At 42.6% G+C, this 16,961-nt stretch overlaps 2 protein-coding genes across 2 annotated transcripts; one reads left to right on the top strand and one right to left on the bottom strand.

Moving 5' to 3' along the window:
- Positions 1-1,735: 1,735 nt before the first annotated feature.
- On the top strand, positions 1,736-9,093 carry LOC311002704 (tectonic-3-like). The gene is made up of 14 exons (XM_083994152.1): positions 1,736-2,425; positions 2,692-2,806; positions 2,899-2,996; positions 3,196-3,311; positions 3,398-3,506; positions 3,667-3,779; positions 3,885-3,923; positions 4,206-4,280; positions 4,375-4,494; positions 4,573-4,671; positions 6,891-6,994; positions 7,105-7,252; positions 8,544-8,678; positions 8,760-9,093. The coding sequence occupies exons 1-14, from the start codon at positions 2,017-2,019 to the stop codon at positions 9,003-9,005; spliced, it is 1,926 nt and encodes a 641-aa protein (XP_083850278.1). The 5' UTR covers positions 1,736-2,016; the 3' UTR covers positions 9,006-9,093.
- A 148-nt stretch (positions 9,094-9,241) lies between these two features.
- On the bottom strand, positions 9,242-16,616 carry mto1 (mitochondrial tRNA translation optimization 1; the record flags this gene model as incomplete). The annotated part of the gene is made up of 13 exons (XM_083994151.1): positions 16,486-16,616; positions 15,450-15,652; positions 15,112-15,311; positions 14,538-14,655; positions 13,504-13,802; positions 12,564-12,676; positions 12,244-12,434; positions 12,009-12,139; positions 11,333-11,537; positions 10,098-10,269; positions 9,890-9,999; positions 9,549-9,706; positions 9,242-9,412 (listed from the first exon to the last, which is right to left on the bottom strand). Exons 2-13 carry the CDS (start codon positions 15,637-15,639, stop codon positions 9,242-9,244), a joined length of 2,058 nt encoding a protein of 685 aa, XP_083850277.1. The 5' UTR covers positions 15,640-15,652; positions 16,486-16,616.
- Between the last annotated feature and the right edge of the window lie 345 nt (positions 16,617-16,961).

Raw genomic sequence — 16,961 nt, 5'->3', positions numbered from 1 at the left:
AGCATGGAAGCATTAAAGATTAAGACAGAGTTATAGTGACTGAAGCAGAGATCAGGGCTGTGTCATCTCCACAGTGTCTCCACAGTCACAGTGGAGTTACACTGTTTCACAGTTAATGTTAATGTTAATGTTAGTTAGTAATGGTATTTTCTAATTATGTTTCCATGCGTCTTATTTTACACATCAAGGTCAGTTTATTTAAGCAATATATCATGACAGGCCGTGGTACGGCTAAGGTCTTCGGCCCGACGCAAAGAACGAAACCTTTCCATTTTATAATTGATATTATAAAACGGAAAGGCTTTATAATGAGCATATACCACTGCCTGTCATGATATAGGGCCTATTGCTTAAGTAAGGAGTAGTCTTCTGTCATGGCCAGTACTAGTCACACAGAGCTTTGTTAAGCCTGAGGACGTCCTGAGTCAACCAACCTTCAGATAACTTTGCAAGAACTTGGATTACCATCTATGCAATGTGTCTATGTATATACAAATCTTCTAAAACATGTGTCTTATAGCAACATGAGATGTGTGGGACACCCTTAAATTGTTAGAAATTCAGTCTTAATTTCACAAATAAAAAAAACAAGCAGGATACACACAGTCTAATAGATTTGGGCCAAGTTGTCTAAATAGAAAAAGGTGACAGCATATTGATTGAAATAGGATTAACTTCATAAATGAGTATTTTAAAAACCCAAGAACACAACCCAGATATGAAGGAACATTTTGTTTATCTTCACTCTTGCAGCCACGCAGGGTGCAGCTAATCTTGTCATGGCCACTGAGGCGTATAAAGCATTTCATGAGGGAAAACAGAAAATCCAAGAAATAAACTTCAGTCAGATTATCTTGGATTCAAGTACTTCTGTTCAAACAGTGGATACTGCACGCCATAACTGTAAAATACACACAGTAATTTGCATTTTTCCCTGCTGCCACCACAACATGATTAAAATGCCCCTGAAAAATCTAGAAACATCACACCAGACCTTTCAATTTACAGTATAATCAGGACATATGTTCTTCAGTAAATAGAAAATAGCTGTATTGCCCTTTTTGTATCAAATTGGCAATATTTACTGATCAGAATCTGTAACTTAACAGTAGGCTAACTACCTAAACATGACCCTCATGTGGGAGGTCACTCATTCATCTGATGACTCATTTAACAATATGTTATATAGCTAATTTAATAATCATGTCACATATCAGATTAAGATCAATGAAACAAACATAATCAACAAATAAATCATGATGTATTATTATTATAGGGTAACAGAATTAACCGATCATGGGGGTGAAGCTCCACCTTAATGATCTGCATTGCAAATGTAGCCTACACATTATTCTGAAATGGGCCACTTTGCATTATGAGTTGTTTAACATTTTAATATAAGTTATTACTTACAAAATTTTGACTTGGACCACCACACAGCAACAAAACAAGGACAAAGCAGAACATTAAACAATAAACAGAGGTCCTGTGAATATTATAGGTCATCATCACCAGGCAAAATGTAGGTTAGTGCATAAAATCAGATGCAATAGCTTGTTTCTTTCACATTTTCCTTTAAAAATCTGCTTAACTATTCTCCTCATTATTTCTCATATTCTGAGTAACCTGCACCAGTTGGGACCATGGCATAGACTGTAAAGGTTGGGACTAAAGAGGCTTAAAATGTGTTTTCTTCTCTTTTCCTGGATTTACGGTAACATTATCTTAGACAGACCGGAAGTCTCCATGACAACTTCCTTAGCAACCAGAAGCTTCTTTTCCATGTACTGCTGGTGTAACGTTACGGCATAATATTCAGCTAAAAACACCACTGGAAAACCTTCTCCGAGTTGTTTCCCCGATTTTATCGTTGTCGTATTTTATTGGAAACATTAATGGGTTTGACGCTATTACATCGTACGACTTAGAGGAAATACGTTTGTCTACCTTCATCTATCTAAGTTAGCCAATGAGCTACGCTAGTTTTCGCACAGTGCACCATGTCTCTGTGAGGAGATGAACTCCCGCCGCTGGTGTCGGTCACTTCACGTTTTTATCGTCTTGTGTCTACATTTGGCAAACGCATCCACAGAGACAGGAGACTCCTCCACCGTTAATGTTACCCCGACAGATGCGGGGCCTCTGGGCTCCTCCGTGACCCCTGCTCCGGGCGGTACGGAGACCCCGGGCTCCTCCGTGACCCCTGCTCCGGGCGGTCCGGAGACCGTGGGCTCCTCCGTGACCCCTGCTCCGGGCGGTACGGAGGCCGTGGGCTCCTCCGTGACCCCTGCTCTGGGCGGTACGGAGACCCCGGGCTCCACCGGTGTCAGCACTACCGAGGAGGTGACCGAGGTGACCGAGACTCCCACTGTGACCACCGGAGCTCCGACTACAACCACGGTGCAGCCTGTGCTCACTCCAGAGGGTAAACTACTGTGTCTTGTCACAATATGAGCGAAAAGTTACTTTATTGCTATGCTTTTACATGTTGAAAGTGTTGTATTGTGTTATTTGAATTGCTCTATTTTGCCACTTGTGAAGCACTATGTGATTTTTATCTGTGAATAGCGCTATAAAAACAAAACGTATACTTCAGGTGAACTTTTGAACACAATTGTACAGTGTTGTGTATTGCCTGTTATCTGTTGTGCTGTTGTACAAATTTACTAAGTCTTTTCTGTTGTTTTCCAGGTTGTCTCTGTGACTTAACCCCTGATTTCTGTGACATTGGCTGCTGCTGTGACAAAGCTGACTGTGGTGTTGCTAACCTGAGTACAGTTTTCACTGGATGTCCACAGAAACCCATGTAAGTTTTTTTTTTTTCCGAGAAAATTATAACACATATGATGCATATTTTCAGCATTTAACATTAAACATAAAAACTTTTTTTTTTTACAGATCAGGAGTTTGCATTGAGAATTGGCTGATGTTCCGGGCTAATGTGAATTCATCTCTTGTTACTGTGACTGACACCTTGTTTTGTGTCCAGTCTGAAGGTAAATCATCAATTATAAGGCCAGATTAATTCATAAATGTGGCATAATTACGCCTTTAAATATTTCACAATCCCCAGAGGAATCAGTGATGAAGTTGGAACTAATTTCACAAAAGCACACCAGTAATCAACATATAAGCATCTGCTGTGATTGTTGTAAACAAATAAAAGAAAAACTTCTTCACTTCTTGTTCCGACAGATAATCCACCCCAGTCTTTCCAAGCTCTACCTCAGTATCCAGCTTTAGGGGATTCATATCACTTCTTACCACCACCAGTACCAGCAAGCATCAGCCACAGCAGAGCTTTCTACAGGGTAACACAAGATTTTTTTGTCTCGAATCTCGAGTATTAAATGTGTAATGATAATAATAAAATTCAAAGACTCTATATTTTTTGTAGGTTGATGATGTCATCCAGACATATTACTCCAGCTCATCTGTGCGGGGTCTCCTCCACCAGCCATCTCCAGCAGCTGCTTCTGCTTTCTGTGTCAACCGTAACCCTGCAAGTAAGTTTCTAACATGTTAAAAGTGTGAATGTCAACTACTACTGAGTATCACAGCATAGCAATGTTTGTGTCAGAATACAGTGTATTATACCCATATATCGTAACAAATGAATCACTATGACTTTTTATCTAATAACCATTTGTTTTTCTTTGCTTGTAGAGTTCTTGAGATCTGTGTCTCAGTCTTGTACTCGCATGTTGACTCCTCAGTCCTGCACCGCAGATGCAAATCTCAATGCCGGCTCTTACTTCTCTAATTTGAGTCTGATCAGGGTCAGCAAGTCTTCCTGCACCTCATGACTTTATGTAGATATGTTCTGGTGGTAACTCCACAGTAGCAAGGCTAACATGAATTTGTTTTTGTTTTTTAAATTATAGTTTCCAATAGATGAGATGGCACAAGTGTCAGACTTTCTGGTAAGTCACTGACTTTAGACACTTTGATTTTGCACTTTACACGCTTCTGGCATTTGCAGTTCATAAATCATAATATTTAAAAAAAAATGAAGCACAGGTCAGGGAATTAAACAATATTTCTTACACTGTATATGCTGCATTTAAACTGTACACTTTTCACAATGTTAACTTTTGCTAATTTCGGATGTGCATTTGAAAAGAAACCTTTAGATTAGTGGTAACTTCCTGAGTAAAAAGACTATTGTCAGTGAAAACAAGACACTTCATCACGGACTCTTTCAGATCCCGGTTACACCACTGTCTGAGTGGCCTGCACCTGACCTACAAAACGGCTCCTGTGTCAATGTGGTGAAAAACGTGAGTAGCCACACAAATGTCACATGAGATTACATGAATTTAAGTTCAGAATGAAACATGAAACCCAACTCTGCTTTCTCCGGTTTCCCTTTAGGTGGAGTATATCATAGGATACACAGGCAGAGGAGAACTCACATATGCATCTGTGGACATAGTCTTGGCTGATGTGGCTCCAAATCAGTTGCTGATGCAGACACACACTGTGCAGTTCCAGGTAGCCCATTCAAGCCAAAAACACAGAAAATGAAATGTGGATTAAAACCCTGATATTGTTGCCATGTTTCTCCTGCAGATGACCACACCCAGTTCCACTCCTGGAAGACCGACCCCTGCAGTTGGACTCAAAGTCGGATCTCCTGTCATTGGTCGCTTTGAAGGATATGTGGCGACTGTATCCTCACCATTTACATCACAATCTCCTCCTCCTTAAGTTGTTTAAAGGAATAGTTCACCAAAAAATGAAATTGCTGATGAATACTCCGGAGTAATTTTTTATTCCTCAAAGTGCATCTGGAGACCCGGGAGGGGGGGTTACTTTGTAGTCCAACGAAATCCTTATATGAGAGTCAATAGCGCCCGTCACAAAAAGGTCCATAAAACTACACAAAAACCTTGGATTGCTGCTCGTCCGCTGCAATCCAAGTGTCCAGAAGGGGTATAGTCCAGAGTTTACTTGAAACGATGTCATTTAGGACATTTTTACAGCCTAAACAGTCCTGTATTGCGCTCTGACATTCACGTGCCCCAGGCAAATTCCATACAGGACTGTTTAGGCTGTAAAAATGTCCTAAATGACATTGTTTCGAGTAAACTCTTGACACTTTCCCTTCAGGACACTTGGATTGCAGCGGACGAGCAGTAAGGAGGAATATTACAAGGTTTTTGTGTAGTTTTATGTAGGGCTGGACGATTATGGCAAAAATCATAATCACGATTATTTTGGTCAATATTGAAATCACGATTATTTACACGATTATGGGGGGGGGTAAAGGATTTATAGTTTGACCCTGCTACATTATTACCTTAAATAAACAGTGCCAATGTGTTTTTAAGGTTTTTAAGTTTATAATTTTAAATATTTATTCAAAATGTATTTAAAACTTTTTTTTTTTAAGTTTTATGATCCAGCAGCAGAAACTATAGGAGGATGTTTAGCTTAACTTTTCTACATTTTTACCTTGAATAAACAGATTTGGAGTAATTGTCATGGTTTAACTTATTAAGAGGGAGAATGGAGGCTCTCTGCTTCCGCTTATTGCGTCTCTGGGATGAAATCCAACCTGGGAAGATCAGAGCCTCCGCCCCGCTGCGCTGTCCCAGCTCTCGTCACAAATGCACCCCATAACTTTTTTTTTTTTGACGCGCCCCATAAGTGATCTCTTGTTTATGACAGATTAAACTACACAAATACACGTCGTAACATCGTATAACGTTATCCGCCGCTCTACAGATTGCTTCCTTGCCGGCTTTGTAAACATATGCACATGTAGCCTACGGGCCGGGGGAGGAGGACGAAGAGGAGGAGGAGGGTTGTTGTGCGGCCGCTTTGAGGAGACGAGCGAGTGTTTTAAATTATGATTTCCCGTTCATTCGTCCTGAGCGATGGCCGCTGCTCTCTCTTCACTGGCGCTGATTTTTAAACGCCGCCGTCAACACACGAGTGGACTCGTCCACAGCATTAACTGAGAGAGGAGTGCAGTGCAGGCGCGGGGGCAGAAGCGCGCATGTGTGTTTTTCAGAATAAAACACCAATAGACAAAAAAAATAATCGTTTATCTTCGATTACAGTGTTTTTATGATCGTGAGAAGCCAAAATCGCAATCACGATCAAAATTCGATTAATTGTCCAGCCCTAGTTTTATGGACGTTTTTGTGTCGGGCGCTATTGACTCTCATGTAAGGATTTTGTTGGACTTACAACCCTCCCGGGTCTCCAGATGCACTTTGAGGGATAAAAAACTATGGAGTATTCATCAGCATGAGGGGGAGTCAATAATGACTGAATTTCATTCTTTGGTGAACTGTTCCTTTAAGTAATATTTTTAATTACTGCAGCTTGTTTCAATGTTAAAGCAGAAGTGAGTGATATATTTGTGTTAATATAAGTCTTAAATAGTTATATCTTCCGACAGCAATCACTTACATAGAGTGTTTGGACCGAAACACGGGTCTGTCAGTCACTCTGCTCTGCTCTGAGCCGAAGAGAAAACATTTATCGTATCCTACAGTTTTTATCCAATGAGGAGAGAGAACGGCATGCAGGGCTGTGTGTGCAGCCAAGGGACGCCGTGAATGTGGTGACGTAGCGACGAGGACTGTTATGGTGCGTTCAAGGAAACTCGTATTTTTCCGACCGTGAAGTGGTACCAGTTCGATCTGGTACGAGTTCACCGGTCGGAAGTTACGAGTGGCCGTTATAGTGACTTTCACCGGTAAAACAGGTCGGAAAAACACGAGTGGGTTGCCTGAAACGCTACAAAGTCGTAAGTTGTGACTTGAAGCTGTAATTTACGATTTCAAAAGCCTGCCTGGAACGCAGCATTAGCGAAAACGACCGGACCACTCACTTCTGCTTTAATCATGCATCATTGTTCCTTGACGATGCGTTAGCTTACCACAATGAGGGTATCAAAGAGTGGGGTGTGTTCTTCTGACTCTGGCAGCCAAGCTCCCATCCTCTTCACACACAACAGCATCACTGGCTGCATGTTCAGGTGAACCCACACTACTTAGGCTTGCTTTTATGATCTGATGTTTTTTGCATGAAGTAGTGAAGTTTTATTTTTGTTCACAAGTCATTTTCATGTCACTCTGTGTTGTCTAGATCCCCATCCAGAGACTGTTCACAGCTGCAGTCACAGATCTATGCCATCCTGCAGGGATTCGGTACTCCTGATGAAGTCGCCATGGACTCCGGCTCTCAGCTGAACTGGACAAGAGTCATCACACAGAAGTGTCCCGAGAGCGAGGAGGTACAGCTGAAACAGGAATCTACAGGGAAGAAAGTTTAAAGGTGTACAGAAATGGCTGTTTGTCCTGTTTGTCGCGTCAAGTTGTCACGAGCTGCAACACGAGTTTACCTGAGTAAACGGAAAAGGAATTTGATTGGTCGTTATCGAGCGGGTGGGATATTCAAAGCTTGGGGGCGAGCCCGAGCTCGGTGTGTGTGTGCGTGTCTCAGACATTTGAATGACGGATGACGGATCCAATATCAGTGGCTGGTGAATCGTGCGCAGGCTGACGTATAATCCGTGCGCCTGCATTATCCAATGCGGAAAAAAAAAAACACACTTTCATCCCGGATTTACTCAAAAATTAGCCTGACAAACCAGATGTGACAGTTGAGGTTCCTGTCACTATGCCTCCAATTGATCATGTGCCCTGGCTACTTGGCCAAGGGGATGTCCCTTTGGGTGACTGGCAAGCGCGCATGACTCTGACCCGGGAGGTGTGGGTTCAATCCCCGCCCGGGCCCTCTTCACCTTGCCACATTCTGGCGTTGTTGGCAGGATCCATGTAGCACTAGGGGTGGGTCCATGGATTCCTAATGTGTGGCAGCCTGCGCGGAAGCACGAGGACGTGCTTGTGAAAAGAGGGGGAGAGATGTGACAGTTGAGGTTCCTGTCACTATGCCTCCAATTGATCATGTGCCCTGGCTACTTGGCCAAGGGGATGTCCCTTTGGGTGACTGGCAAGCGCGCATGACTCTGACCCGGGAGGTGTGGGTTCAATCCCCGCCCGGGCCCTCTTCACCTTGCCACACAGACTATATCATTAAAATGTCTAGTCTGGCAACGACCGGTAGACCTCGGCTCAATCCAGGGGGCGGGATGAAGGCTGTCTTTCAAACTGCCTCTGCACGCAATAGGGTAGCGCTACGACCAATCAGAGCAAAGAGCAGGATGTCGTTAGCCTGACAAGCCAATTAAAATGTATGTCGTCATTGCGTTAAGCCGCCCAACGACTCTCTAAACAGATAGAGCGCTGTGATTGGTGAACACAAACGGTGTTCGAGACTCAAAAAGTTCCTATGGCTCGTTTCTAGACCCACCTACGGAGCAAATAGATTTGCTGCCGCTAGGGTGCAGCTAGATTTCTAGGCTACTCAAAAATAGAATTTTGCACAAAGTTTGGACTACATCGTCTGAAAGATGAGTTATTACACTAATTTTATGACCCAGAGTGGGCTCAAATTCAATTTTCTTTTCTGTACACCTTCAATACTTCTATAGTCACAATCATTTATTATGTTTCTCCTCTTAGGGAACATGTGAACCAGGCTGCCTCCTCCCCACCTCCCTCTCTATCCAAGTGCTGTGGGCTCGTCAGGGTCTCGTAGATCTTCCTCAGAGCTACATCTTGGGAGCAAAATACCTTTTCAAGTGTCAAAATGTGAAGGTAAGCAGCAACAAGTTTAAAAAATCAAATCAAATCTCTATGCAACACATCTATAATTCCCACCTCCTCTTTCCTCCTCAGTGTCCCATGTCGTCCCCTCTCGCTCTAACCACCCAAGTGACGTTTGCCGACATCACGGTTTACCCAGCACCTCCCAGGAGTTTGCCTCAGCCTGACTGGAAGTTTCCATTTGGTTTCTTCTCCAGAGGAACTGCCGAGCTGGACGGGCACATTGTTGTAAACTCCAGTGACACTGAGAGGGTCACATGGAGTTTAATGCTGTTCACCGTGATGTTGCTAACAGGATTAGAATTCTTCACTATGTAGCTGGATACTGAAGGTAACAGTGGAGCAGTTAGAGAAGAGTACAGAGCTACTTTATATGAATGAACTGAAATGAATGTTAGGATTTTTTTATTTTGCTGAGCTTTTTTTTTTTTTTTTTTTTTTAAATACAAAGAGTCCTTTGGTAAAACAAGAAAAAAATTGTATATTTTGTCATTCTAAAATACTTAATTTATACATTTTGTACAATTTCGGGAATAAATACATTTACAAACAGTTCACTGGGGTAAAGATGCATTTCTTGCACAAAGCTCCTCTTCTCTCTCCTGCTTTTGCTCGCGTTGGCTTCGGTGAGTTCCTCTTTCCTTCTGTCCCATGTGCCGGACGTATCGGAGGAGATTGACGACTGCAGCGGGAGTTATACCCTGCAAACGTGTAGCAGCACCCAGCTGGAGGATAAAGCACATTACAAAATCTACGTCACTTCATTTCTCTGTGAGCCAGGAGTCGACTGAAATAGAGGTTTGTCTGTGGCAAAAGACCAAATTATATTTTACCCTTACATTAAATACAATATATACTCACAGTGCTGGGTCGAACTCTGTCAAGAATCTCTCTGACTTCCCGAGACAGTGACACCGGCAGAGAGAAATAGTCTATGTCCTGTGGCAGAGACATGTTTTCCTCCCTCCGGATTCTCTCAATCTCTTTCTTCTGGAGGTCACAGAGAGGCTTGTACACAGCTACATGACAGAAAGGAGAAATGTTTTAATGAGAAAGAATTAACTATTCTTTGACCAAGGCCTTAATACAAATGTAATAACTGCATCAAGAACTATAGCAGATATTGGTTATGATGAATTCACTCCTCATAAAAGCCAGATTTCCCTTCCTTGATGCTGCAAAATACAAAGATCTGACTTTACCCTCTATCTTCAGCCTTTGTGAGAACTCTTTGTACGGTGAAAGGCACTCTGGGAAGGCAGACTCCAACATTTCAAAGGACACATCTTTGTACTGCAGCACATCCACACCACTGCAAAAGAAGCCGCAGATTTTACAGGCAACTACAGAGCAGGACTCACTCAACAGACATGATACATCACACTGGTGGCTCCACGTATCATCACTCACGTCAGGACTGTTTTCTTGTTCTCACTCATATGGACGTCGGGTAGCTCCTTCTTCCACCCGTGTGTGGACAGAGCGAGAGACTGGAGGGCTGCCAGCGCGTCCTGCAGACTGTCCCGCACTCTCACAGCTTCCTGGTAACGCAACGACGACACACATCCCACCTCCTCCAAGCCTGATGGACAGGAACGTTTATGAGAGGAGAAAAAATCAGACAGAAAGTAGAAAAACAACTTTACAAACAGACTGAACGGGTGAAACTCAAAGAAATAAAGTGGTTTACTGTGTCCTCTGCAAGTGTAATATTACATCTAAGGTGTAATTTATTAAATGGGACATAAAAAGGAATTATAATTAAAGGGATAGTTCACCCAAAATTGAAATTTCACTCATTATCTACTCACCCTCATGTGGACTAAGGGCTGGGAGAAGTTTCAGAGTCCTCCGTGGCTTCTCTGAGTTACAGGGGGTCTCGGCGTAGCAGTGCATGTCCATATAACGGTTGCAAATGGATACCAACTGTCTTTGTAACAAAAAGACACACCAAAAAACATCCAAATACCTCCATGCTGCTCGTATGTAATGTCCGTCTTGTATTGAAGCCCCGAAATGTGAAATTGTCCCGAAAAAATGTAATAAGTCTATATTTCAAGCTTGTTTGTAGTGGAAGCTTCTCGAAGCTCCTCTTCCCGGTTCGTCAAATTTGGACGAACCAGGGTCTGTCCTCTTCCCAGTTTGTCCAAATTTGACGAACCGGGAAGAGGAGCTTCGAGAAGCTTCCGCTACAAAACAAGCTTGAAATATAGACGCATTTAATTTTTTTCGGGACAATTTCGCATTTCGGGGCTTCAATACAAGACGGACATTACATACGAGCAGCATGGAGGTATTTGGATGTTTTTTGGTGTGTCTTTTTGTTATGAAGACAGTTGGTATCCATTTGCAACCGTTATATGGACATGCACTGCTACGCCGAGACCCCCTGTAACTCAGAGAAGCCACGGAGGACTCTGAAACTTCAATTTTGGGTGAACTATCCCTTTAAGTGTCACATTTTCATCCAATCTTCTTCTTAAACTTCACAGAGCTCCTGATAGTTGATTTTAAAATCAGTGAAATAGCAAGAGGTTTTATTTTCAATCGAACTTAGGTTATTTTTAGTTCACTTATCTAGAACAGTGGGCTCAGATTGGTGCTGTCATGCTGCTTCATTAATGCTGTAACGTTCCCTACTGTACCTTTCAGAGTGAGGCGGAGGTCAGCGTTGTCCGGCCTCAGAGAGGCTCGGTACTCAGCCCGGCTGGTGAACATGCGGTAGGGCTCCGTGACGCCTCGACTCACCAGATCGTCGATGAGAACTCCAATATAACTCTCAGTTCGAGACAACGCTGCTGGCGGCAGGTCAAGAGCCCAGCGGGCAGCGTTCACTCCCGCCCACAGCCCCTGCAAACACACACAAAGAAACATCACAAACATCCTCCTCAGGGTTTAATAGTTTCTGCTATTACAGAAACACGTCCACCTACAGAGCATATTTGGATAGAAGATGTAAAAAAAAATATGTTGATCATATTCATGTGATATTTTCACATCCTTCAGCACTCAACACTGCTGCTATCATTAATAGGCATGAAAAATATAAGTTAATAGCTATTATTGTACTGGACTGAATTCACACAATACATTTCTGCTAGAAACTATACTTCTACTAATAGGCTATGTCTACATTCTCAGTCCTATCTGCTGACTGTGGGAGAAAGTCAGTGAGAACCCACACAGGTACAGGGAATACATGCAAACTGAATCGAAGGTCAGTAACCAGGCTAAATCTACTCTAATTGGGCCTGTAAGGTTATATAATGAGCTACTTTATGTTTATTTTGAGCATCCAATTATTTAAAAAAATGCAGCTACCTGTGCAGCAGCCTCCTCGTAGCCTGTTGTTCCATTGATCTGACCGGCCAGGAAGAGACCTTGAGAGCTTTTCACCTGCAGGGCGGGGCTCAGCTGAGTGGGACACACAAAGTCATACTGTACACCATAACCTGCAAAACACACACACAAAAAAACATCCAATGAGACGTTTGACCATCTGCTTCTGTGTCTACTATAAACCGCTTGTAGATGAAACATGATTCAGTCTTTGTACCGGGCGTGTGGATCTCAGCTCTGTGCATAGCAGGGATTTCTCTGATGAGGCGGAGCTGTATGTCGGGGGGCATGGTCATGGATAGACCCTGTGGGTACAGAAGGTCGGAGGTCAGCCCCTCAGGCTCCAGCCACACCTGGTGCCTCCGGCCGGGGAAGCGAAGCACGCGGGATTCGATGGAGGGGCAGTATCTGAGAGAGAGCAAACCTGGTTATTCCTTTAGCCTCACGCTAGGTAGATGTCGTAACATTTAGGTGTGTGTGTGTGTGTGTGTGTGTGTGTGTGTGTGTGTGTGTGTGTGTGTGTGTGTGTGTGTGTACCTGGGACCCTTTGCATCTTCCTGGATGTGGCAGTTGAGATGGAGGCTTTCTCTCACCACTCTCTCTACACCGGGTGTGGTGTGGGTCAGGTAGCAGGGCAGCTGCTCTTCAGGCTTCAGGGTGTTTCATTTAAAAATAAATCACTCATTAATCAGAAAAGTCATTTGCTTGGAAACTTTGTAGGACATAATGATTAGTTACAAAAACTCCTAATACACAGCAAAAACAACAAAAAACGCATATATCATATTTCATATCAGGTATCATTGTAAAGCTCTCTCTCTCCTGAACTATGATGTAGGCTCCACAAATTGTCATCTCCTCCGTATCCGCCCGCAACCAATCGTATTTACATCAACAATCTATGGAATTTTACAGTACAAGTCTTTAAAGGCCGTTTTCTCAAAATGAGTTTTTCCTCATACTCTGGGTGCCAAATCTCCACTTCAGCAGCACTTACAGACACCAAACCTTCCAGTTTTATTCATGTCTATATTCTGAAGGTTTTTGCAGAGGGGATTGTTGATATATCATTCACAGCCTGATTTATACAACATTTTATTCCTAAAAATATGGCGAAATTGGATTTTTTAGGGCTGGTGACAGTATTTTCTCATTTACAAAGTAATAAAAAGAGATATCCAAAATCCCCTCTGTAAAAACTTCTGATTTTAATATGTCAACAAAATAAAACAAGAATTTTGTTGATATCGGTTCTGGAAAAGTACGTAAATTAGCGCATATTTCATCAGATATTGCCTCATTTACATATTTAAACATAAAATTTGACAAAACTTGTAATACAAAAAATATTTGTCTTAATGTGAGTGATAAACTTGGGAAGTTTCGTGGTGATATCTGTTATTTAATTTTTTTACCCTATTCACCTGTGGTGTCTCCCCTTACTAAAATGGAGTAAAGTACTTCACGTTAATATTACCTTGCAGCGTGTGTGTGTATTAAGGAAGCTGAATGGAGTTGGACGACTGTCAGGGGGACGAATCTCGGCCAGGTCGAGGTCGACTGAATCCTTCACGATCCTGGGAGGGGTACCGGTCCTCAGCCTGCCCACCCTCAGCCCCAGCCTCTCCCTCAGTGTGTGGGACAGTCCGGCACTTGATGGAGCATCTCCGATCCGACCCCCGGGGGATGTGGTCTGGCCCACGAAGAGGGAGCCGGATAAGAAAGTACCAGTGGTCAGAACCACAGAGCAGGCTGAGATTAAGTGGCCTCCATTTGCTGAGCAGATGTTGAAAGGAGGATGATAAAACTGTAAAAAACAGCTAATAATGGATGATATGGTAAGTATTTAAAGGAATAGTTCACAAAAAAATGAAATTCATTAGTCCTGTATTGAATTTGCCTGGGGTGCGCGATACATTCAATACAGGACTGTTTAGGCTGAAAAAATGTCTTAAATGACGTCGTTTCAAGTAAACTCTGGAATATCTCTTCAAGACACTCAGATTGCAGTGGACAAGCAGTATGGAGGAAGATTACAAGGTTTTTGTGTAATTTTGTGGACCTTTTTGTGTCGGGCACTATTGACTCTCATATAAAGGTCTCCAGATGCACTTTGAGGGATAAAAAACTACTCTGGAGTATTCATTAGCATGAGGGGGAGTCAATAATGAATTGAATTGAATTTCATTTTTTGGTGAACTATTCCTTTAAGAGTGCATTCTACTGTCTGGCACAAATGTTAGAGATTCATATCAAATGTCAAAAAAGGTCCAGACTTTCTAAACAAATTTGTTGTAACATTGACAAAACTTAATACAAATCTATTAATCAAAGTATCTGTATCTGGATGTCAGTGAATGAGTGTGGTTGTATTCAATGTTGCCAACCAGAGATTAACATTACAAGAAGCTGCATTTTGACCCAGTGACCACAGTGACAGTACATTCACTACACATGACATCATATACATAGTTCAACCCTGAATGTAATGGTAGAATATACACTACATACCCAAACGTATCCCTGTGACTCGGTGCTTTCCGGGCTGTTCTGTGTTGGGTTCAGATAGCAGCAGCTCCTCCACTGAGCCCTCCAGCACCGTCAGCCTGGGAGTGGACAGCAGCTCAGCCTGAACCAGAACCAGGAGAAGGGACACGCAGACAGATAATCACCTCTAAGTCATTCACAGTCAAAGGTTCTTTTTTTTTAGGAGGTTAAATCGAAAGCAACTGGACTTAGTTATTTGTCTAGGAAGACGTTTCACCTCTCATCCAAGAGGCTTCATCAGTTCATGTAGCATCTGACCAGGCTGGGACTGGTCCAACTATCTGGTGTGGAGACCAGTTGTTGTTGTAGTTGGACCAGTCCCAGCCTGGTCAGATGTGTACATGAACTGATGAAGCCTCTTGGATGAGAGGTGAAACGTCTTCCTAGACAAATAACTAAGTCCAGTTGCTTTCGATTTAACCTCCTTTGAAATGCTATGACCTGGACAAATGAGAATATGCACCGGCTTAGTCAAAGGTTCTGTTACACCAAACACAGAAAACTTCACAGACTTTTATTACAGTTGTGTACATGATACCTGAATGAATTTGCGGTAACGCTGCCGGTCCAGCTGGGCCCTCGGGCCCCACACAGCGGGGCCTTTGCTGCGATTAAGGATGGAGAAATGGATCCCGGCCCAGTCTCCTGCTCGACCACAAAGCCCATCCAGGGCGTCTACCTCCTTCACAAGCTGGCCCTTCCCTACTCCGCCCAGAGAGGGATTACAGGACAGAGCACCTGGGGGAATGTGAGGATGGTGAACCGTTTATACTTTGATAGAGAAAAGTTTTAATTTCATCCAATAAAACTGTCTTGCACAATAGAGAAAAGACTGATTAAAATAAAATCTCCATTAAACAAAGACTTTTCTCTCACCGATTGTATTTATTTTCTGTGTGACCAGAAGTGTCTCAGCTCCCACCCTGGCTGCTGCTGCCGCCGCCTCTGTCCCCGCGTGACCCCCACCCACCACGATGACATCATACTGCTGTCTGGGAAGGTGACTGGCACGTCTGGAAACCAGGGACAGGAGGCTCCGCAGGTGGTGACGCTTCTTTGTCAACATGTGAGCTGAACACCTGCTGAAGCCAAGTTTATGAATACAGTTAGCTACTTCTTTGGTGGAGAGTTAAATAAACTGCTTTAATATAACACCACAATGGAAAAGTATGAAAAGGTAGTGTGTAGCCTAATTGTATAGAGATAAATCATACTCAATCAGTTTTTGTATGTATAACTGACTGATAAGCATATGTGCAGGGAGGAAGATACTTAGCTATCAGGCATGGGGTCAAAATAAATGCAGTCAGATGCTTTAAGAGGAATGTAGCCTTGAGCTTTCATGGAGGAGCTCATTGATTAGAAGTGATGATTTCTTAGCCTGAGTATTTTCTCAGTTTAGAAAATACCAGTGTTAGTGCCTACATTGCAATAGATGTTGTCTGTAACAACATCTAGCCTATGTCAAGTCTGTCCGTCCTGGGTGAGGGATTCCTCCTCTGTTGCTCACCCTGAGGTTTCTCCATTTTTTCCCTGTTAAAAGGGTTTTCTATGGAGTTTTTCCTCAGTCGATGAAAGCCCTTTGAGACAAACTGTTTGTAAAAACGGGCTATACAAATAAAATTGCCTTGCCTACATTTTTTAAAGTTGTGTGAATGAACTGTTAAGATTGACACAAATGAACATGATATGTCTAGCTAAAGTATACAGAATAAAACAACTATCACTTATAGTTGCATCTTAAGTTGAGCTTCATTGATTTCTTGTTAAATATCGTTTAACAGGATTAGAAAATCACTGGCATTTGATATTGTCTATACACCCAACAGTAGGTTAGCTACTGCATCTGTACGCAATATGATCTTGATCTAGTACTACAACTACAATCCCCTCAAGAATTAAAGATACATACAGTTTGTTTGGCAGGTGACGAGTGGTGTCTTCTGTTTAATTTCCAGGAAACTCTCAGGGATGTTAGATTTGAGAAAGTTACTAATCTCCTGCTATGTTACACAAATGCTCCTTACGGAGGCGGCCATGCTGTTTGCAGCTTACAGCCGTATTCACTGCAGTACAGGCTCACCAACAAAGCTTTTAGTGGCGCCTAGTCTCAGACAGTTTTTTTTTTTTTTACCCCTAGATTGTTGATGAATGCATAAATGAACCGCAAAAATGAAGCAAGCAATAAAAGTATGAAAAGGTGGAATAAATACACATCAAGGCGATAATAGTAAACAAAACAAAATGTGGTGTTTTAGTGGGGTGGGTGCCACGTGTACAATAGATACCATTCACTTCTTTTAAATCTCTGACATAATAAATAAGCATTAATCAAGTATCGATTCAGTGTAGGCTACTCATAATTCCACGTACGCGCGCTCACTCGTG

This window comes from Trachurus trachurus, assembly GCF_905171665.1.
Source record: "Trachurus trachurus genome assembly, chromosome: 19".
NCBI classification, from domain to species: Eukaryota; Metazoa; Chordata; class Actinopteri; order Carangiformes; family Carangidae; genus Trachurus; species Trachurus trachurus.
This window is presented reverse-complemented; position numbering and strand designations above follow the sequence as displayed.

Bases quoted from the DNA above. Each gene is read 5' to 3' on its own strand.
- LOC311002704 (XM_083994152.1), top strand. From the start codon at position 2,017: ATGAACTCCCGCCGCTGGTGTCGGTCACTTCACGTTTTTATCGTCTTG. The intron at 3,780-3,884 runs GTCAGCAAGTCT...TTTAAATTATAG, and splicing joins CTAATTTGAGTCTGATCAGG to TTTCCAATAGATGAGATGGC. The intron at 3,924-4,205 runs GTAAGTCACTGA...GGACTCTTTCAG, and splicing joins CACAAGTGTCAGACTTTCTG to ATCCCGGTTACACCACTGTC.